This window comes from Manis pentadactyla, chromosome X, assembly GCF_030020395.1.
Source record: "Manis pentadactyla isolate mManPen7 chromosome X, mManPen7.hap1, whole genome shotgun sequence".
In the NCBI taxonomy this organism is placed as follows: Eukaryota; Metazoa; Chordata; class Mammalia; order Pholidota; family Manidae; genus Manis; species Manis pentadactyla.
Genome location: NC_080038.1, coordinates 15,176,460 through 15,201,005, shown reverse-complemented (window position 1 = coordinate 15,201,005; position 24,546 = coordinate 15,176,460). Strand labels below are relative to the sequence as shown.

At 34.0% G+C, this 24,546-nt stretch overlaps 1 protein-coding gene across 4 annotated transcripts in view; it reads left to right on the top strand.

Annotated features, from left to right (window-relative positions):
- The window catches only part of RPS6KA3 (ribosomal protein S6 kinase A3), a 123,038-nt gene that overhangs the window by 14,819 nt on the left and 83,673 nt on the right, over window positions 1–24,546 (top strand). For 2 of the 4 annotated variants that reach the window (XM_057495925.1, XM_036912838.2), the window contains exon 2: window positions 13,190–13,246. In XM_057495925.1, coding sequence (XP_057351908.1) covers window positions 13,205–13,246 — 42 coding nt within the window. In that variant the 5' untranslated portion in view covers window positions 13,190–13,204. Of the gene's footprint in view, window positions 1–6,544; window positions 6,639–7,548; window positions 7,650–13,189; window positions 13,247–24,546 lie in introns of all 4 variants that reach the window. The other 2 variants (XM_057495923.1, XM_057495924.1) reach the window with 2 other exon arrangements.

The following is a 24,546-nucleotide window of genomic DNA, read 5'->3' as shown; positions in this document are numbered from 1 at the left end:
GGGTGAAAATAATTGCAAACCTGTATCTGAGATAGGACTTGTTTCTAGAATATATAAAGAACTCCAAAACTTCGGTAGCAAAGACAATCTGATTAGAAGTTGGTCAAAAGAGATGAACAGGCATTTCACCAAAGAGGATTTATGGATAGCAAATAAGTACGGAAAGATGTCAACACGGTTAGCTATCACGGAAATGAAAATAAAAACCCTATTAGATATCACTACATCCCTATTAGAACAGCCAAAATTAAAAATAGTGACAGTAACCAAATGGTGAGGATGTGGACAAATGATCTCTCATACATTGGAATATAAAATGATACAGCCTTTCTGGAAAATAGTTTGGCCTTTTCTTAAACAACTAACCATATACTTGCTATACAGCCCAGCAGTTGCACTCATGGACATTTATTCCAGAGAAACAAAAATGTATGTTCACAAAGAGCACTATAAACAAATGTTCATAACAGCCTTATTTTTAATATCCAAAAATTAGAAACCAAATGTCCTTCAATGGTAAATGGCTAATAAGCTGTGGTATATCCACACTGTGGAATACTACTCAGCAACTAAAAGATTATTGATACACACAAGTTGGATGAATTGCAAAAGAATTCATACTGAGTGCAAAAAGTGACATACTATATGGTTCCACTTATATAACATTCTTGAAATGACAAAATTTTTAGAAACAGAGACTTGTGATTGCCAGGGTTAGGAAGAGAGGAAGGAGGGAGGTCAGTGTGGTTATAAAGGGGCAACATGCAGGATCCTGGTGGTGATTAACTATTCAGTATCTTTACTGTGCTGGTAGATTTAGGAACCTATATATGTGATAAAATATGTAGAGTGCATACACACATGAGAACCTGTAAAACCAATGAAACCTGAATAAGTCCTGGGCATTGTATTAGTATAAATTTCTGATTTTGACAGGAAGTTAGGTATGATGTAACCACTGGATTAAGGATATATCAGACCTCTGTTTTATTTCTGTAACTTACTGTGAATCTATAATAATTTCTAATTGAAATACTTTTAAAAGTAAGAAAGCAGTAGATAAAATCTAATGTCTATTCTCAACTAATAACTTAGTAAAATAGGAATAAAAATGTGTGTCCTTAATATTATTAAAACTAATCTCAGACCAATAGCCAACATCATGCTTGATGGGGACATATTGTAAGCAATCTCATTAAAACCATGCCTGCTGTTTTCACCTGTATTTTACATTCTCTTAGAGTTTGCTAATGCAATTAGGCAAGAAAATCAGAGTATTCAAAAGAAGGATAAAGGATTACTATTCATAGATTATTTAATCATCTACTTTAGATAATCTAAGGAAACTACTAAAAAGGTTATTATAAAACTAATGATAGTCTAATAAGGTGGTATTATACCAAACATTCCAAAATCAATGAATAGCTTTCCTAGTTAGAAATGATAATGGAAAAAAATATCCTATTCAAAATAGCAAAAATATTAAATGTCTAGAAATAAAGGGCAGGAACTAAATGAAAAAAATAGTTCATTAAAAATAATTTGAATAAATTAAGAGAAAAGCTATGGTATTTAAAATTGCTTTCAATAGGATTTGATATTTTTAAAATTTTTTTAGAATTGAGGGTAACTTTTCCTTCTGTCTTGAATGTTCCAGGTTTTTAGTTTTTTAAAAAATCTTTTGTTTTATAGGTTTTCTGAACAGTTAATACAGTTTTTGGTAAAATGCTCTTATTTATAGTGTTTATACTTAATACATATGCAGCTAGAATAATTGATCACTATTAATTCTAGTGTAATTCGAAACTACAATTCTGAATTTTTCAGAAATAAGCCTTGCTCTCACGTTGTTTTATACCTATTATGATTTTTTTAATGTATGTATGTGTATACAAACACACACATTAATATTTTTTAAACAAACCAGTAGTTTGGATTGTTTTTTCCCTGAGTAAACTCAACTTCAAACTTGTATAAAACTCTGGACGTGAAGATACAGTTGATTCTACACAAACAGGAATTTTGTTTGGATGTTAAGCTCTGATATATTTTGTATTTGAGCAAGTCACGTTCTGTCTTGTTTCACTTACTTGCAAGTTGTTGTTGCTGTCTTTTGTTCATAAGAATGATTGTAAGACCATATATAAATGATTTTAGTGATTGTTAGTTAACAGTTACGTTATCAATAATGTATTTTGGGTTCCATTCAGTAAACGTTTAAGCACCACTTGTTTTATCGATGAGGAAACAGATTCAGGTAATTTTGCCAGTCACATAGCAAATAAAAGGTTGGGCTTTGAAGCCCATCATAATGGTGTATCTGTTTTAGATAAGGGGGACTTCATTAAGCCTCTGGAAACCAGGAGAAATCATTAGACTTGTTCCTGAGACTTAAATTAGCTGAGCCAAGTAATACACTCAAGAATTATGTAGTACTCAGATTTTTAGCCCCAGAGATGGAAATGAACCCATTAGGGTAAGGAACTTGTCAGAATCCCCTCATGTATTTATTTGTATTTGTCATTTCCTCTGGCAAGATGAGCAGGAGGAAAGAGAAGTTAACATTTACTGAACATCGAACATGGTTAGGCATACTGAACTTTACCACAACCAAGGGCATAACTAGTATCCAAATCTTGTGAATTAGAAAATTTAGATTCATAAGCAGCTTGCCCAAATTTACACCTAAATAAAGGGTAAGGCCAAGTTTTGAAACTTATATGTCAGGCTCCAAAGCCCATGATGTTTTCTCTACACTGTAATTTCCCAGACTTGTCTACTCATAGGAGTCATCTAAGGTACCTCTTTGAAACATGAAATACCAAGCCACAGGACTTCAGAACTCCTGATTCAGTTTCATTTTGGGGTAAGTCCAGGTAATATATCATTAACAGGAATCTTAGGTGATTCTGATCATCAGACAAGTTTGGAAAATAGTACCAACTCCATCAAGAACTAAGAGTTGGGCTTTGAAGATATTAGGAAGGTCAGAAACAGGACTGGGAATAGATAGAGGAGCTTAAAAAAAAACAAGTTGACACTTGACTATTTTTCAATACTAGTAAAATTAGAATAGTAAGATTGGATTGTGAAAATTATAAAATTGCTTTAGTTTCCTTAATCTGCACAGAAAAGCAATGTTTTTTCTTTTCCTTAGTACTTCTCTTTCAGGTGACATCATTTGTACAATCCATTCTTTGGCATTATCCTTGTTTACACTTGGGCACAAAGGCACCACTGTAGGATATAGATAAAAGCTGTGCTTTGGATGCAGAAGAGAAAGAAGAAATTAGACTTAAAAAATAATATAAAAACAGCTTTAAATACAGAATCAATAATATAACTCAGGTGTAAAAACCCCACAAAATATTAAATAACTTTAATCCTTAGTCACAGGATTATAACATTTTCAAGCTGAAAGAGCTCTTAGATATCCACATATTTTATGCATGAAGAAACCGTAGCTCAGGCTTAAGGACTTGTCCACAGTAAATAGCACACTTTCAAATCCATGCTGACCAAGGTTCCATCAAACTCTTAAGGATTGCAGATAAGTACCAGAAAACAGTGACTTTTCCAAGGTCACACTACTGTTTAGAAATAAATTTAGTGGCAAATCATGTTTACCTTATATTCCTTACTTCATTTATCTGATTTTATGGTTTCTTACTTTTTAAATTGCCCTGTTGAGAATATGAAAATATTCAAATGATTCTTTCTTAGGAGATTGTGCAATTGGGAATATTATATCTGGTCAATGGTATGTTAGAAAAATGACCGATTACTTTCTTAGAGTGGTGTATTTAACAAGTGGACATTTTCAGAAAATGTGTCAAGTAAGAACTCTAATTTTCTCTTAATTACAAATTTTTATTTTATAAATAGAGAAAAATAAGCATAGCTAGATGCCTTGTACATGAATTCTAACAGGAATATGACAGCATTTCTTTGTTGTATGAGTTTGGAATTCAGACTTGGGTTCACTTACCTTATCTGCAAACTTAATAGCTCTGTGATCTTGGACAAGTTATTAACTCTCAACTTTTTTCTTCTCTACATAATAACATGCCTCATGGTTTATTAATGACTAATTGGGATTAAATGAGAGAATATGTATAACATTATGAACACTGTACTTTAAACAAAATAAGCATTGCATAAATGATAATGTTATTATTTCCTTGACCCAGTAGTTATTTGGAAGAATATTAGTTTCTGAATGAGTATTTTAGTATCTTTATTCAGTATTTTTATCATAATCAGAAAAAATGAGCTGTATGATTGCTGCTTTTAAGAATTGTGGATTTACTTTGTGGCCTAGAAACATAGTCTTTCTATCTTTTCATAGATACTTGCAAGGAACCCATAAACTTCTACATTATAAAATTGAGTATCAATCTAATACAAATTACTTCAAGTGCTTTGTTCTTATTTTGTTCATTTTGCTAGTTGATATTAGTGACCATTTTGTGTCCATTTATTTCATGTTTTCATCTCCAGAACATCTTGTTTTGTGGTTAGGCTAGTCTGTTGTTAAATGTTCAATGCTATTTTGCATTTATTATTTTTAATGAATTGCTTGAAAAAATAACACATGCTAATTGTAGAAAATAAGAAAAATAGAAACATACACAGAAGGAAATAAATATCTTACCCTTACTATGAAAGATCATTATTAAAAGATTTAAATGTGATTGAGTGTAGGGGTTTTAGACTCAAATTTGGATTTGAATTTAGGCTGTTTATTAGCCTTAAGCAGGATATTAGACTTTCATTTGTAATGAACATATATTTATTGACCACATACTGTGTGCCAGGCATTTTGCTAGGGGCTGAGGGTACAGCGCTCAAAAATTTTGATATGCCCATGACATAGCCATCTTAGCTTAATTTCCTCATTTGTAAATTAGTGATAATGCCTCACAGAGTTGTTAAATGCATGAAGATGATCTATAATACTTAGTACTTGCCTGGTGTGTGGTAATTGCTCAGTAAATGTTAGTAATTACTATTACTACATATATTAAGTGCTAATTGTATTTTTAGCCCAAAGCAAATGACCTTGTTAATTGGCTTAAGGTTTTTTATTTTTGGCCTTAAAATTACAAACGCTTTCTTTTTCCTCATGCTTTTCTATACTTATCTGTTCAGGTTTCTCTTTAAAGCAGTAAATGATTGTGTGGATTTTTTAGCATTTTAAAAATATAACCTAAGACTAGGTTTTTATTATCAAGCATTTCAAACACATACCAGAGTAGAGAGAATAGTATAATGAACCACCATATTCCCATAACCCAGCATCAAGGATAATCAGCTCACGACCAATTTTGTTTCATCTGTAATCCCCCAATCTACACATATACGCTTACTTCTGCTACCTGACTCCAGTGGATTGTTTTGAAGCTAATCCTAGATGCATCAATTCAGATGTAAATATTTACATTTATATTTCTTAAAAGATAAATACTTTTAAAAACATTTAACTATTCACAAAAATGTCAGTAATTCTGTAATAATATCAAATATCCAGTAAGACACTTTCTTTTAATTAGATACTTTATACTTTTATATTTCTTACATTCTTACTTTTGGAATTACTGTCATCTTAAGTTTTTTATTGTGGTTTTTTTCTTCTGACATATGGATTGTTTGAGGAGATTATGAAATGTTGAAGAATTATGGAGCTGGAAAAACCTGGGTTTGATTCCTGCTTCTGCCATTCACTAATTAACTTTGCTGAGCCTTGGTTTCTACATCTGTAAAGTGGGGGTAATTATACCTACCTCAGGTTGTTAGGTTTGAATGTGATGCCTGCATAAAGTACTACTCAGTCCTTGCCAGTTGTTATCTTCTCTGGTGATTCAGACTCTAATAAATAAATAAAATTCTTGGTTATTATATGATTTTTCAAAGAATTCCAAAATTTTTATTTATTAGCTAATGACTAAAAATAGTGGTTTTTAAATATCCTTATAGGAAAGACAAAGAATTTTAAATCTTTGTTTCTGTCCCTTTTTCCACTGCCTGTTTTATTTTTAGTCCAACTTTAATTTAGCCTAAGGTTACAAATCTTACTTTTTTCCTAAAGTTTTGTATTGTTTATATGCTTATACCATCATATATTTTTCATTATTTACCCACTCTCCTTTAGTGGGGTTGTTTTATTTGTATATTTCTAGATACTAAGTTGGTGTCAGTATACTTCACCAGTTCTTTTCTACCTTACTATTCTTGTGTTCTTATTTTGGTTTTCTTTCAATGGTCTAGGACATACCTTTGAACAATTTATGAAAAAAAGATACTACCAGTATGGTGAAATTTTATAAGACTTTGCAGGTTTAAGAATAATTTCCTGTGGCCTTTGTACATGAAAAACTAGGACAAGGTATAAAATTCTTAGATCATGACTTTTCCCTTTCAAATCTTTGTAAGTCATTACTTCACTGTCTTCTGGCATTTTATTGTTACAGAGGAGAAATCTGAGGTCAATCTGATTTTAGTTCCTTTGAAAATAACCTATTTTTTTCTGCTTGTATGCTTGTAGGATTTTATCTTTATCCTTGAAATTTAAAAACATTTACCAGGACATGTCTTGGTGTTGATGATCTCTGTTGAACCTTCTCAGTCTCCAGTCTCAGGTATTTTTTTCAGAACTGGAAAGTTTTCTTATACTTTTGATTGATTAAACTGCTCTGTTTTTTTCTTTAGGAACATCTGTTATTCATAGATTATTTCTATGTCTGTCCTCCATAGTTTTTAAATCTTTTCTTTCTTTTTTTTCCCATTTACTCAAGTTTGTCCTCTGTGGCATGGATTCTGTTTTCTGCAGTGTCAATTCTAATACTTGCTATTCACAATGCAGATTTAATTTTGGCTACTGTGTTTTCATTTGTTTATTCTTAACATACTCTTGTTTCATAAACAGAATTCTCCTTAGGGGTACACTCCAAAAAACATGAGGTGGATTCAGGCCTAAAACCTATCTATTTTCTGAGTCCACAACCACAGGACCAGAAAAAAAAACTTCTGAAAGGGTCCTCTAAAACTTAAAAATGTAAATATAACCAGAAGCCATTCCTACTCCAGTCTAGAAAATAGAACAGTCTTGAATACTATCAGGGCTCTAGGTTCTAGAGGAACAGTAAAGCAGGTATAAGGACACCTTAATTAGAAATAAACAAGGTTTTTCTAATTACATTGCTTGTTTTTTCTCTTTATAAATATAATATGTAACAAATGCATATAATTTTAAAAATATAGTACAAAGAAGAAAATCCTATGACCCAGGTAACTACTGATAAGATTTTATATATGTTTTGTCAGTTACATGCACACATGTTGGGAGGGTGGGTGCAAAATTGGGGTCGTGCTATGTAGTTTTGTACCCTTTTTAATTTAATATATTGCAAGCGTATTTTTACATCATTAATTTTTATTTGAGGCCCTGATTTTAACCATTGCATAGTATTCCTACATATGAATAGATTTGTATTATGATTTATTTAACCAGTCCCCTGTTGGTCATTTAGATTGTTTTCTATTTTTCAGTATAATGAGTATGATGAATATCACTGTACATAAGTCTTTATGCACATCTCTGATATTTCCTTAGGATAAATGAGGAGCTGATTCTTAATCCTGTCACATTGGTAAGGATTATATACATTCCTTATTAAGAATATAAAATGCTTGTTTCTTATTGTTTCAATGTGATTGCATAGAAGATTCTTTGGATTCTGAACAACTTAATTGTATCTTAAGTAAAGTTTGAGAGAGGTTTCTAATGCCTCATCCTTAGCACCTCCATGGAACTCTGATTGCAGAAGGTTTCGGCAGGAAAACCACTGCTGGTATCAGGGAGTTTGGAAGGCACATAACCTTGTGGGAACTTGGAGGGTGGTTAAAAAAAAAAAGTGTGGTCCTTGCTCATTCCTACAATTTGGGCCTCCCAGTTAGTACATGAGGGCTCTGGGTCCTTTCCCTCCTCCCTTCCTGTTATTTCAGGCTGTTTTCTCTGAGGAATTCTTTCCTCCCAGTGTTCACATTTACATTTCATTTCTAGGTAGGAGGATGTCAGTAGATGATATATCCTACTAAGTTCGAGATAGCATTTTATCAATCAAAGATCATTTTTTTAGTCCCAGTGTAGTTGTATAAGATGATCTGCTGAACTCAAAATGTTTTTTTAAGTTAATTTGTATTTTCTTCAGAGGTATCAAACAGCAACCTGGAAATGTGCATTGTAACATGCCATTACAACAAAAACAATGTTTAATGCAGCTGCTTAAAATGAAATTCTTTAAAATTAGTAAAATATTCTTACTTTTAACATTTCAGAATTTTCCTTAAAATATTTGGGAATATTCTAGAAGTGCTGAAACCTTGGTTCAAAATAACTGATTTGACTTGTTCATCCTCTTTAAACCAGGATGATCTTAAGTGATAATTTTATACTACAACATTAGAAGTTATTATGAAAACAATTCCTGCTGAAACTCAAGCTAACAGTCTCCCTTATCTGATTTGTTCTGATGAGACCCATATTGTACATGATTGTAATTTTTGACTTTTACACATTTCAGGCTAACAGATAAAGCATGATTAGCATTTCCTAACCTTTTCCAGTATTTCCCATAATATTTGCATATGTGCAATCTGCCAAACTGCAATTTTTTGGCTGAAAGACACCACAGTGGGATGAGAGGATAAATACATTGCCTCACTTTTAAATCTTTTTGTCCATGCCCATTCTTTAGCCACGTTGTATAAAGATATACCACTTATATGAATGACCTTTTCTACCCTGCTTAGTGGGAAATTAATTGGCTGTATTTAGTGTACTACTTCATTGCATTACATCTTTAGAATTTAACTATAAAAATGTAAATATTACACAGTCAATTGAAGCAAAAGAAGGGACAGGAAGTAGCATTTATTGAGCATCTAGTAAATCCTTGGTGAATCCTTTTAATTACAACATCCCTGTGAGGCAGATATTATGTACATCTTACAGATGAAGTAACTGAGGCTCAAAATGTTAAGTTACTTACCCCAGGTCAGGTAACTACAGCAGTGACAGAACTGGGGTTTAAGTCTGGTACTAGCCAGATTCAGACCACATATTTTTTCTGTTTGTTTCTTAAAATTACAGAAATAAGTTTTCTTGTTTAATAGGTAACTTGTTTAAAAGTTCCCTGAACTTTTGGAACTGTAGGAATTGCAATATTGGGTCAGATTGATGGTCCATGTAACCTAATTTCTAATGAAGCCAAGGGTCATTTTTCAAAAGGGCAACTTCTTAGCTGTGGAAGTAACGATGCTTGTTCCTAATAGATAACATTTGAATTCATGTTTTGATGAAACAATACAAAAGGTTTATTGAAGTAAAGGTGCTTTTTTGGGTAGAGTTTTGTAAAGCTTCACTGGTAGGTAGGATAACATTGGCTTTTATATTTTCCTGCCTTTAAAATTAAATTGTTTAAAATTCTAAATCCTCACTAAACTCAGAAAGGAAGTAGATAGTTTTGCAAAAAGTAGAGCATAAAATACCTTGAGGTCATGTTTTTACTTAATTTTTTTCTTAGATTGGTTAGTATAATACTGTTAATTAGCTGGGTGAGGAGTTTAGAAAAGAAAATATAAAAGTTACGGATTACATGAAGCTGAAAATACTGAAGAGGCTGATTGGCAGATTTGGAATCCAATCTATAGTGGCTGTAGCAATGGATTAGATATGGGAAAAGATGAACCAGAAACTTAAAATAAGGCTTTATTTGTGAGGTTAGGAGCAACAAGTACAGAATAGAGGATACAGGGCTTAGTTACTGTGTAAATAAAAGACAAGGATTTAATCAACAGAAAACTCATGACTCAGCAATGTGTTGTGGATATTCCAAAAACAATGTATGTGTGAACTGCCTTAATGAAAGTTTATTATCTAGGACAAGAGAGATAATATGCCCTTTACTCTGCATTAGTCATATCAAGGTTAGAATGTTAATTGCATGCAATTCTGTATACCACTCTTTAAGATGAATTGAGTGCACGCTCAGAAAAGAAGATGGTCTCATCTGTCTAAAAGGAATGTTTGAAGGAACTTGCATTATCTAGGACAGACTTGGGGTGATTTGTCGCGGAGGCTGTAGTTTACTTCCTGTGACTCTGCGGGTAGAGTACAGGCATGTTAGTCATCCTATTAAAGGAGATTTATGGCTGAGGTAACTTACTATATAATGAAGAATTTTATCTAGCAGCGGTGCTTTTTTCTAAGATAGTGTAGTAAGCTGCCTGGTGGTGAGGTAGTACATTCTTGTCCAGACAGTGTCCAAATATAGGTGAGAATGGGATAGAAAGAATTGAAGTATATGATGTTTTATTTGGAACAGAAGACCTTCAAGATCCCTTACCAATCCTGAACTTTTTTTAATTCTAAGATCAAAATGACTTTATGGAAGTATTATTTTATCTTCATGAAGTTATCTTACCTTAATAATAACAATTTGCATTGGTATAGCTCATTACAGTTTATAAAGTACTTTCTTATGAGTTATCTCAGTTTTGAGCCTAACAATAACAATAAAGATGGGGCAAGTATCCCCCTTTTGAACAGATAAAGTAATAGACTAGGAGACTGTCCAAATTGCTCCAAACCATAAAGCTTCTAAGTGGCAGACTTAGGACTCTACCCCTGGCCTACCATTCCAAGTTTAATGCTGTTTCTACTGTTCCAGTTTGCCTTATAAGTTTTGATTCTTGCTTTGCATACACTGAAAATTGGAAGGAGCAGATGGTTCTCAAATTATATTCCCATGGAAAATGTAAGTGTAACTCAAGTTAGACCAAGTAGCAGGTCAGTGGACCACAGAGGGGTGATTGAATGTTAGATATAGTTAATAGCGAACTCATTTATAAGTGCCAGGCACTCTTGTTAGGGTTCTATATCATTTATCTCATTTAGTCTTCACAACACCTGTGAACATAACACTTTTTAATGTCTACGTTTCATATGAAGAAACTAAAGCTTAGCTAATTTAAATAACTTGTCTAAGTTTCATAATTAGTGTAAGAGCAGAAATTTGAATCTAGGGATCTGACTCCAAAGCCAGTGTCCTTAAGAGCTAGTTTAAGGTTTGTCTGGGATGTTTGGATAAAATGATCAGTATTCAGCAGAATAAATGGATGGCTTTTGGAAGAAAGCTGTATCCTGGAGTTTTTTGAGTCCATACTGTAGGCTCTGATAGTGTCTTAGGAAAACAAAGATTTTATATCTGCCTCTCCCTTGTATATATTTTTGCATGATTTCTGTGCTTTGTAAAATTGTATAGGCAATTCCTAATGTAAGAACATAGTCTATGAGTTTTTGCATATGAAGGGTGCCCTTTTTATGGGTTCATAGACCTGTGCCTTTCCTCTAGGATGGATCTCTTGAATGGAGACCATGTTTTATTAACCTTTCATCTTCAGCTTGGTGCCTAGAACATAGCATGAATGAAATTAAATGGATGGATGAATGGATGAATAACTAGAGATGGGGAGAGTAAGAAAGAGGACTTCAAATTTGGAGCAGCTGCCTCATGTGGGCTATGGGGGAGTGGGTAGAACACCTTTTATTTCCCAGTTGATAATGCTCCAAAGATGGTTAGATTAGATCCTTGTACATTTGTTGTATTAGCAAGTGGTAAGGGGCATTTACTTCTTTTCCCAGTGAAGGAACTAGAGAAGACACTATGTGTTACTGACTTCTGGTTTGTTTTGTTTTGTTTTAATTACACAAATAATACATATTCATTGTAGACACATTAGAAAATTCACATCAGCAAAAATAAACAAAAAATTTTAATTTTCTAAAATTCTACCACCCAGAGATAGCCACTGTTAAATTAACATTTTGGTGTATATCCTTCCAGAGTTTTTTCCCATACAAATATATACATTTTGAAACATGTATATATTTATTTTAAATGGGATCATTATAATCCATATTGTTTTGTAAACTGCTTTTTTCACTTACTACGTGTGACTGTCCTTCCATGTCAATCAGTTTACATCTTTATCATTTTTAATGACTACATAGTATCCCATTATATGGATGTACTATAATCTATTTAACTAGTTCTCTATTGTTAGGAATTTAGGTTTCCAATTTGGAGTTCTTTTTGGAAAAAGTTATGGTGAGCATTCTTGTACGTACATTTTTGTATACTTGTATTTTTTTAAAAAGTCAAAGTGATAGGACATTTCAAGTTTTATGTGTCTTCTTTTTTTAAATACAGACTTAGATTGCCTTCCTGAAAGGTTGTGCTGATTTACACTTTCTCCAGCAGTATGTCCTGAGTGCTCTTTTCCCCATGCCCATATTTGCTCTGGGTGTTATTTTTCTCTGTAAATCATTACCAATTTGAAAGGCAAAAATAGCTTTCTGTTAAATGTATTTCTTTGACTAGTACTAAGGCTGAACTTTTTTTCTCTTATTGCTCATTTCTGTGAGGTTCATCATTTTTTTCTTACAGGTTTGTAAAACAAAGCTCTTCATGTATTAAGGATAACCAGTCCTTTGTCATGTGTTGCTTTTATTTTCTTGATCACTTTGTCTTTTGTCTTTTTGTGTCTGGCAGAAAACATTTTAAACTTTAATGAATTCAAATGTCATTTTTTTCCTTTATAATTTCTACCCTCCTTACCTCACAAGTATTATTCACCTGTGTTTTCTTCTAATACTTTTACATAATTTTGTTTTTGACATTTAAATGTTAAATCCACCTGGAATCTATTTTAATGTAGATATCTAGCTTAATTTTTCCCCAAAATAATTAATCAGTTGGCCTGATTAATTATCAGTGGAGTTGGAATTTAGAATGTGTTTTGTCACAGAAAATATTGTAAATGATGTTTGGTAAGGTTTAAGACCACTTCTAATGCATTTAACTACTAAAATAAGCTCAAGGGTTCACCTGGAAAGGTAATCATCATTTATTGTATCATTTCCATGGAAAAATGTTTTTATACTTAACTTTTGAAGCACAACTTGTTACACATTGGCAACTGCATACTTACATGGTGATTATGTACTTCATTAGAATCCTTTGGAGTAAAAATATTCCTATAGGATTTTGTTTTGTCTGCCTTCATTTAACTTTAACTGATGTGAGATCTGTTTTGGTAACTTTTCTACTTGCTGTGCTTTTCACAGAATGGACAACAAATTATGGATGAACCTATGGGAGAGGAGGAGATTAATCCACAAACTGTAAGTAAAATATTATATCATAAAGGATATAGGTAAATCAAACACCATAAAATTTAAGTATTCTCTTAAAGTGAGCAAAGTAATTGTTTTACAGTATTAAAAACTTGTACTTTCACATTAATTTTACCAAATACATTTTTTAATATGCCAGTGACATTTAAAAAAATAATTTGATAAGACTGATTTTAAGAGAATGACAAAACAAAATGTTTATATTGTTGAAAGTTTTTCCCTAGTAACTGAAGCTTTTTTTTCAAACAATAGATTTATTATTAGAGACAAAAATATAAAGGTCATACTTTACAGAAATATTTATCATAGAAAACATATATTCACAGTTTCATCATCTTGTTTTTTTTTAATTCACTCCTGAAACCCCTGCACCTAGACCAGTGCCTGGCACACAGCAGACACTCATTTAATGTTACATAAATGAATTAATAAATTTTTTCCTCTGCAAGATAACCATTGTTAGCAGCTTGGTTATTATCTTCTTTTTGTTCTGTACGATTTTTATTGATATTTGTAAAATACATATATTCTGCAACTTGCTCTTTCCATTTAATGTGTTAAACACCTTTATGAGAATATACATAGATCTAACTCTTTTTAAATGGTTGCATGGTATTCTTTTTTATGCATGTCCAGTACTTAATGTAATTTTTCCCCTATTTATTTTTGTGAACTTGTGCTTCAGTCTTAGAAAATGATTTGCTGTAAAAAAGGGTATGAACATTTAAATCTGAATAGACATTGCCAAATTGCTCTCCAAACCAAAAAGGTTATAAAAATTTCACTGTATGAGAGTGCATTTTCAACCATACCCTGTTCAACATTGGATATTATCAGAACTTATTTTTAATTTGAGTCACTCTAAACAAATAATACTTTCTCATTTCAGTTTATATCTCATTTGATTATTAAAGATGTTGAGTGTCCATGTATTATTGGCCTTTGTAGTTTTGTGTTTGCCTAATTTTCTTTTGGGTTACTTGTCTTCCCTATAGTCTGTATGATCTCTGTATATATTCTGGATATTAACTCAATGTCTGTAACATATCTTGCAAATATTTTCTTCCTATTTTTTTTAAACATTGATTATGTTGTCTTTCATTGTGTTTGTTCAGTTTTCCTTTTTAAATGGTCAGAGCTGGCTTCTGGGTTTCATGTTTTGGTTAGAAAATCTTTCCCTGTACCAAGGTTATAAAAATATCCTCTTACATTTTCATCTACCACTTTTATGGTTTTGTTTTTGCATTTAGATTTGTGATCTGCTTGGAATTTTAGTACCCATTGTGACATAGAAATCTTATGTTTCTTTCCAAATAGCCTATTGTCCTAATGTCTACTTACTGAAGAAATAAAACCCATTCATTCCTACTTACTTGAGATCCCTCTTTTATCATATATAACATTGCCATATACCCCTTATATTAGTTTCCTAGGGCTGCTCTAACTAAGTGCCACAAACTGGATGGCTTAAAACAACAGAAATTTATTCTCTTACAGTCTGGAAGATTAGCAATCCAAAATCAAGGTGTCAGTCGAGCCATGCTGTCTCTGAAGGCTCTGGTGGAGGATCGATCCTTTTTGCCTCCTCCTCTTTCTGGTGGCTACCGGAAGTCCTTGACATTCCTTGGCTTATATAGACAAATCACTCTAATCTCTACCTCTATTGTTGCATGGCATTCTCTCTATGTCCAAATTTACCTCTTCTTGTAAGGACACCAGTCATTGGATTTGGGCCCACCTTACTTCAATTTGACCTCTTCTTAACATTATTACATCTGCAAAGACCTTATTTTCAAATAAGATCATATTCACAGGTACTGGGGATTAGAATGTGAACATATCTTTTTGGAGGACACAGTTCAGCCCACAACACCCCTGAAAGTTTTGACTGGATGTATTTTCAATTATTGTACTTTTATTATAGATGTTTTTATATGGAGCAAGACAAACCCTCCCAGCTTTTTTCTTTTCAAAACTATAGTCCTATACATTTTCCAGATGAACTTTACAAAAATCAATATATCAAATACTCCTGAAAAATTTGAGATTTTTAGCAGAATTACATTAAATTTACAAATTAACATGAAGAAAATTATTTTAATACTGAGTTCCCCATATCCAAGAATATTCATTTATTCTGATTTTCTTTTATATCCTTCATGGTTTTTTATATGTTTTACACATTTTTCATTAAGATAACCCATGAGTATTTTATAGTTTTTGTTATATTGTAACTGGGGTTTCTTTTTTGCTATGTCTTCCACCTGGTTATTGCTAGTATATAAAAATGTTCCATGTTTCTACATGCTTTTAACATCTTGGGAAAGTTAACTTTTTTAGAAATCAAGCAAATTGTCAAAACACTTCAATAATCTTGTGGTTTCTTTAAATAAAACTCAAACTCTACAATGTGACCTACTGGGCCTTGAATAATAAGGCTTTTGTATACTTCTCCGTATCATCTCCAGCCACACAACTCTACCCTCTACTGAAAATCCAATCACCCAAATATATCAGGTTCTCTTTTGCTCCTGGGCCTTTATAGATGATATTCCCTATCCCAGAATTCTTTTCCCTTTACCACCCACCTCCAGTTAACTCCTGATTACCTTAAGGTCACATTTTGATACCAGTTCAGCTGATATGTCTTCTTGGCACAACTACCATTTCATTTCCACCTTGAGTTGAATGTTTTTCCTTTGTGCTGCCACAGTAGCCTGTTTGTACCCTAAGTTCCAACACCACCCCAGATTCCACTGCCTATTGACTTGTCAGCTAACCTACTAAATTGTTACCTGCATCAGGCAGTGACCATGTCTGACTTCTTGTTTTATATTCAGCACCCAGTAACCTGTGGTAGTCAGTAAGTGCTTGCTAATTAAGTGAATGCATGAATCAAGTTTTGGCTAGCAAAGGAACAGAGGCATGGGGCCTAGTGCCCAAAGCTGCCTTCACATTTGGCCTCAATTTCTGCACCTCCCAAACTTTTTGAGGCATTTTACTCCATTAGTCTATAGTATGTATTTATTAGTGTTTAAGCAAACATAAAAACAATAAGTGTTGGTATTGACTTTTCTGCCACCCGCTACCTTTTTTTCTTGATGTAACAATTCCTTTGGAAGAAAAACCTTTAAATTTTTTATTCTCTCTAGTCTAAAATCAAACCATTTTCCATTGTGATATTATATGGCTCATACTTTCCCTCAGAGTACTCACAGCATTAGTAATATTTACATCTGGAAGAAAACTGCATTCTAGAGATAGATTGAAAAGGTGCAGGACTAAGATTACCAACAATGAAGATGAAGTTGTTGAGCAGATTATTCTAGATTATAGGAATTAGGTTTAAGTATAAAATATAAACCTAATATTTAATACATCTTTAATGATACTAAATTCAGAAGATTGTCAAAATGTATTAGCCATATATATATATATATATATATATATATATATATATATATATATTTTTTTTTTTTTTTGCTATCATTAATGTACAATTACATGAACAACACTATGGTTACTAGACTCCCCCTATTATCAAGTCCCCACCACATACCCCATTATAGTCACTGTCCATCAGCATAGTAAGATTCTATAGAGTCACTACTTGTCTCCTCTGTGTTATACTGCCTTCCCCGTGTCCCCCCCCACATTATCTACATTATACATGCTAATCGCGATGCCCCTTTTCCTCCTTCTCCCTCCCTTCCCACCCATCCTCCCCAGTCCCTTTCCCTTTGGTAACTGTTAGTGCATTCTTGGGTTCTGTGAGTCTGCTGCTGTTTTGTTCCTTCAGTTTTTTCTTTGTTTTTATACTCCACAGATGAGTGAAATCATTTGATACTTGTCTTCTCTGCCTGGCTTATTTCACTGAGCATAATACCCTCTAGTTCCATCCATGTTGTTGCAAATGATAGGATTTGTTTTCTTCTTATGGCTGAATAGTATTCCATTTGTGTATATGTACCACACGTCTTCTTTATCCATTCATCTACTGATGGACACTTAGGTTGTTTCCATTTCTTGGCTATTGTAAATAGTGCTGCGATAAACATAGGGGTGCATCTGTCTTTTTCAAACTGGGCTGCTGCATTCTTAGGGTAAATTCCTAGGAGTGGAATTCCTGGGTCAAATGGTATTTCTATTTTGAGTTTTTTGAGGAACTTCCATACTGCTTTCCACAATGGTTGAACTAATTTACATTCCCACCAGCAGTGTAGGAGGGTTCCCCTTTCTCCACATCCCCGCCAACATTTGTTGTTGTTTGTCTATTAGCCTTATACTTTTAAATTGTATTTGCCTTTAATGTACAATTAAAAGTTTTCATTTTGTCAATTACTTACACTTTAGTGAAAATTGAGATGTCACATTAGTTATCTATCTGATGCATAACAAATTACCCCAAATTAGTAGCTTAAAATAGTACACATTTATTATCTCACAATTTTTGTGGCCCAAGAATCTGGGCACAGTTTAATTGGGTCCTTGATTCAGAGTCTCTCACAGACTGTAATCAAGGAGTTGACCAGGGCTAGAGTCTCATCTGAACCTCAATTAAGAAGGATCTGCTTCCAAAGCTCATGTATATGATGGCCCATATTCCTGGTTCAGAGACTTGTGAGATAATAATTGTGTGTATGGAGCTTGTCAACTGGTTAGCTTTCTTACAAGTCAATTGGCTCCTTTTCCATGGACTAGAATGCAGAGTATGATGATTAGCCAGTTTTGACCACAACAAACCATAGGATGGAAGAAGAATAACAAGACGAAACCCAGATCCTTTAATGACCTAATTATCTAGGGACATCTATTCACCCTAACCCACCCTCTTACCTATGGACTGCTCCATAAGAAAAAAGTAGGCACTTATCTTGTTTGAGCTATTGTATTTTGGGGTCTTTTTGTTAGAGAAGATTCATTTGTACTCTAAGTACATCTAATCATTCATTACCAAGTAGTTAATGAATGTCTATTAGGTGCCAAGCACTTTGCTAGGTTGTTGGAGACATAAAAGCATATAAGAAAAACTTGCAGTTTTTAAATGGCAAAATAAAAGTATTTTTGCCTTTTTCTCCTGTTGGAATTTATCACCCAAAACAAGAAAGAGAATAAGAAACAGAAATGTGGCCTTTGAAATTAAAAGGTTTCTATGATTTGAACCAGCAATATGAAAAAGCAGATAAACGAGTCATAACAAGAGGAAGTTATAGGACCTAAGTGCTTTTCAAGAGATATATCCGCAAGAAGCAAGTCTTATTCATGGCTCCCAAAGCCCCAGAAGGGCTCAAGAATGAGGTACTGTGGAAAGTGGAGGTATGGCATGGGGCTGAAAGCAGAGATTGATTGAATGTTGACATAAACAGCCTCAGCTCTCTCCTCTCTCCTCTCTCCTCTCTCCTTCCCCTGGAGAGACAGAAATTATTCACAGAGAAAAATGAACCAGAGAGGCTCCAGATTGGGGAAGTCTGGCATAGTAGGACATGGGGTGAGGCACAGGGCTGGAAACAGGGAGATCAAGCAAAACCCTACTGCTAGATGGTGATATATTCTCCCTCCCTACCCATTCCACCAACCAGGGCATATCCTCCAGGCAGGGCAGTGTAACCTTTTTACCTGAAGAAATTAAATGGTCTCTGATAAAAGATGTTTAGATACTGACATTTGGGAGATCTTCAGTGTAAAGGCTGGCTACTTGGCCAGTTAACCTTCAAGAAAGCCTATCAGATGACAAACTTCAGAACATCTGGTCCACTTAGTGCCTCACTTGTAAATACGAATGAAAAAAACAAAAATCACCAGACATTTCAGAAAGGCTTCCAACATGAAAGAATAAGATCTTGGAAGAACAGACAATGCTGGAGAAAGGAAAAAGAAAAGTTATTATCCTCTTAGTGTTAAGACATGAAATTGAGTCCCTAAAACAAGAGTAGAGTGCTACTTTAAAAATGAAGAACAATCAGAAAAAGAAGAAACTCCTAGAAATTAAAAGTGCAGTTGGGATGTTTCATATTTTAGTAGAATATTTAAAAAGCTAAAATTGGGGAAACCTGACAAAAAAATAGAACAAGATAAAAAGGTAGAAAATAGGAGATGAAAAGAAAAGCAACCTAACATCTACCTAATAAGAATTCCAGAAGACAATGAGTAACTGGAGGGGTAGAAATTAGGAAAGAAATGCCATAAGATAACATGGTTTTCTCCCCCACTTTAAAAAAATCTTGTTTATTGAAGTATAGTTGACATGCAGTATAAGTTTCATGTGTAAAACAGTGATTCAGCAATTGTATACATTGCTAAAATGCTCACCATGTTAAGTGTAGTTACCCTTTGTCACCATGCAAAGTTATTACAGTATTGGCCATATTCTCTATGCTGTACTTCCATCCCTGCCACTTAATCTGTTTTATAATTGGAAGTTTGTAGCTCTCTACCCCTTCACATATTTTGCCCATTCCCCACCCCCTCCCCATGGCAACCACTATATTTATGACTGTTTCTGGTTTGTTTGTTTGTTTGTTTGTTTATTCATCTGTTGAATCCACATGTAGGTAAAATCATATGGTATTTGTCTTTCTCTGACTTACTTCATTTGGCATAATACCAACTAGGTCCCTCCATGTTGTCTCAAATTGCAAGATTTCATTCTTCTTATGGCTGAGTGATATTCCATTGTGTATATGTACCACATCTTCCTTATCCATTCATCTGTCAATGGACACTTACATTGCTTCCATATGTTGGCTATTGTAAATAATGCTGCAATAAACACAGGGGCACATGTATCTTAATATCTCTGAAATCACAATGTATGTAAACGGTGGTATAACACATTTTAATTGGCAACATTTTTTTCTTTCATAATGATACAATGATAATCATGTTCTTATTAGGTGGAATACTAAAATACCAACAAAAAACAAAATTCCCCAACAGGAGGATCATGAGTCTTTGGATTAAAACAGCCTACTGACTCATATAGACACTGAGAAGGAACTGATGGTTACCATGAGAGAGGGATTGGGGTGGGTGGGTGAAATAGGTGAAGGAGATAAAGAGGCACAGAATCTCAATCATAGTATAAATTCGCCATGGGGATGAAAGTACAGCATAGAGAACATAGTAATTCTGTAACATCATTTCTATGTTGACAGAAACTATACTAGTTGGGGTGAGGATTTAACAATGTATATAACTGCTGGATCACTATGTTGTATAATTGAAATGAATATAGTATTATATGTCAACTATGCTTCAATAAAGTAAATTAAAAAATGCATTAGCAAAATAAAATTTATAAATGATTAAAACAGCTTACTGAAAGCCTATTAATTGAAAAACCCTACCCTCAGAAAGGATCATTATTATGAAATATCAAAACACCAGGAATAAAGAGAAGACCCTTAAGTTTTGCTATGAAGTGAATGTGTCCCCCCAAAATTCATATGTTGAAGTCTAATCCCTAGTGTGGTGGTGTTCTGAGGTGGGACCTTTATGAGGTGGTTAGGTCATGAGGGCAGAGCCCTCATGAATGGGACTAGTGCCCTTATAAAAGAGACCCCAGAGTACTCCCTCACCCTTGCTGCCACATGAAGATACAGTAAGAAGATGGCCATCTATGGACCAGGCAACGGATCCTCACCAGACACTGAATCTACTGGCAGCTTGGACTTGGACTTCCCAGCCTCCAGAACTCTGAGAAATAAATTTCTATTGTTTATTATAAGCCACCCAGTCTATGGTATTCTGCTACAGCAGCCCAAATGGACTAAGATAAGCTTTCAGAGACTTTTTTTTATATCATATATAAAGGACTGGATATAAGAATAACATTAGACATTTCAACATTGGAAGTTAAAAGACAAGGAGCAATGCCTTTGAAATGCTTAGTGAAAATGATTTTCAACCAAGATATTTTCAGACATGTACTTATTCTTAGTAAGTTGCTGGAAAATGGGCTCCGCCAACACTGGAGAGTTGTTAGCTAACAAAAAGAGACATGGGATTCAGGCAACAAAGGATCCAACATTTACAAGCCTGACAAGTTCCTTCTCATTATGATAAATAAAGGATGTTTCAAAAGACTAGTTCATTCAGTAGGTTTAGAGAGTACCCCGGATTGAGCCAAACACATGATTCCAAGAAGGCTGTCTCCAGGAAAAAAAAGAGAGAGAGAGAAGCTATGAATTATCCAGTAGGTTTGAGTATTGAAAATTCATTTGAGAGGAAGGGTGAGAAGAATTTGAGATAGGTGTAAAGAAAAGAAAGCAAATAGAAAAACAAAGCAACTGTAAATCTAAGAAAATACAAATTGCACCAAAGGAATGTTACTAGAGTATATTCCTTACCTCAGCAGGGAACAGTGTTTGCATAATCATAATTATGAAGACTAAATATTGACTTAACCAAAATTTGTGATATGAGTCTTATCTATAATAGGATGTGCAAAGGTAATATCTGAAATTGATAAGTCAAGAGAAAATATAAGGTTATCATACAGAGATAAATACCACATGGAACCACAAAAAGAACTGAAAGGCTACTGAGAGCACTGGGCACTGCTGCTTTTTTGTTATGTAAGCCTTGCAGCACTATTTAACCGTTTACCCTTTGATAAAAATTTAAGTGGAATTTAAAATAAAACAACTTGTAATTGGTGCAATCAGGTAAAAATTCACAGAAGACATGATATTTTTAGGTACATGATTTTAGGAAGTAAATGTCAGTATTTGGGTGAAGGCATTCTCATGGGAGAATGTGTAAATAAAAGCCAAAGGGGGAAAAGATGAGATGTGTTGGAGGTTGCTAAATCAATTTGACTAAAATGATAGTCACAAAGGAGAGCCAAATTTCTTCTAAACAAAATACCTTCACTCAGACCTTCTTGACATACAGAGCTGCCCCTGTGATGTCTCTTGAGCATGTCCCCTGGTTTCTATTTGCAGTGCAGCCATTCCATTCTGGCTGGATTTTTCACACCTCACCTTTTTCTCTCTTGCCTTTGTTCTTTGCCCTGCAATCTGCCTCTTTCCCATATCCTAGATCCACTTCTCTTCCACCTTGTGGAATTTTAATGCTGTTTTCCCTTTTTTCTCTTTCTCTAAAGCTTTGATCCTTTCTTATCTTTATGCACCTGAAATAAAAACTTTAATTTCCTCCATATATCTCAAAAATAAAAGAAAATGTATCTAATTAATTGATTCAATGCCAGAATATAACCAATAGTCATTACTTTCCTCTATCTCTCTCCCACAGGAATGTTTGGATACTAATCCACATTTATGTATAATTAGTTTAATTTCTTGTCAGTTAACTTACTCCAGCCATTGTCTTTTATTTTCCCTTCCCTGCTGGAGAGATTTTATTATTTTCATCCTTTATTCTAGTGGGGCTAGAGAGACTGCCTTCATAGCAGAAGATAGTGCTGTATAGCACCTCAAGGCAAGATACCTTCCTGGACTCCAGAATTTTCCATCCTTTGTCAGCTGGCCAAAAGACACCATGCTCCCCATGACCCATGCTGAAGAAGTATAGTTTTTTTAAATTGTAGTTGATATACAATCTTATATTATTTTCAATATATACAACACAGTATATATATTTTCAAGTATACAGCACAGTAGTTCCACAGTTACCCATATTATTAAATTCCTCACCCCCATTAGTGCAGTTACTGTCAGCATAGGAAAATGTTACAGAATCATTGGCTATATTCTCCATGCTGTATTCCAATCCCCCTGACCCAACTTATATTACAATTGAGAATTTTGTGCCCCTTTGTACCCTTCATGCTCCCCACCCACCTATCCCACCCCTCCCACATGGTAACCACCAGTCACTTCAATGTCTGTGTGTCTACTGCTGTCTTGTTCATTTTGTTTTGTTTTGTTTTTCGATTCCTCATATAAGCAAAATCATACGGTATTTGTGTACCTCCACCTGGCTTTTTTCACTTAGCATAATACCCTCTAGGTCCATTCATGTCGTTGCAAATAGCAGGCTTTCTTTTTTATGGCTCAGTAATATTCCATTGTGTATATGTATCACATCTTTATCCCTTCATCTTTCAATGGCACTTTGGTTGCTTCCATATCTTAGCTATTGTCAATAATGTGGCAACACATGGGGTGCATATATCATTTTGAATCAGGGATTTTGTTTTTTTCAAGTAAATTCCTAGAAGTGGAATTACTGGCTTATATTTCTGTTTCTAGTTTTTTGTGGAACCTCCATACTGCTTTCCACAGTGGCTGCACAGTTTACATTCCCACCAAAGTGTAGGAGGGTTCCCATTTCTCCACATCCTTGCCAATACTTGTTATTTCTTGTCTTTTGGATAGTGACCATTCTAGCTGGTGTGAGGTGATAACTCATTGTGGTTTTGATTTGCATTTCCCTGATGATTAGCGATGTGGAGCATCTTTTCATGTGCCTGTTAGTTATATGTATTTCTTCTTTGGAGAAATGTCTTTTCAGGTCCTCCACCCCCTTTTTAATCAGGTTATTTGGTTTTTTTTGGTGTTGAGTCATATGAGTCCTTTATAAATTTTGGATGTTAACCCCTTATTGAATAAGTTGTTCACAAATATATTCTTCCATACTGTAGGTTGCCTTTTTGCTTTGTTGTTAGTGTCCTTTGCTGTATGGAAGCTTTTTAGTTTGATGTAGTCCCACTTGTTCATTTTTTATTTTGTTTCCCTTGCCCAAGAAGATGTGTCCAGAAAAAAATTGTGGAAGAGTCTTGACTATTTAGGTCTCCACAGTCATCCAGGAATCATTAAAGCAGTTTCTTGCTTAATGGGGAAATAATTCTCTTAATGGTTCTTGCAGTACCAAACAAAGGTTCTCAGACTTGAGAATTAAAGGAGATAAGTACCTAGCATAAAGTAAGAGCTGAGTAAATGTAAATTTTCCTGTCTTCTTCCTTACAGAGACTGATCCCACTCTGTCAGGCTGTTTACCAGGGATAAAGTATTCCCCTTAGGAACAGCGTGGTATCCAGCAACTTTGTGGCTGACACTAGGCCTGGCCTCAGACAAAATTGTGAAATGAGTTGACTTTCTCTTTACTTGGTCGTTTGACCCTTCTGTTCCCTTTATTGTTTATTTCTAATGACCATGCATGCACTAATTACTCATAAAATCAACTTTGTAATTAGTATATGATTACAGTCCTAGATGTATTTATCAACTCAGTCTTTACAGCTCTTGTATCATAGTCACATGCATGATTGTAAAAACTGGAGAAAGCTTGTTAAGAATAATAGTAATAAAAATGGTTTAAAAAGA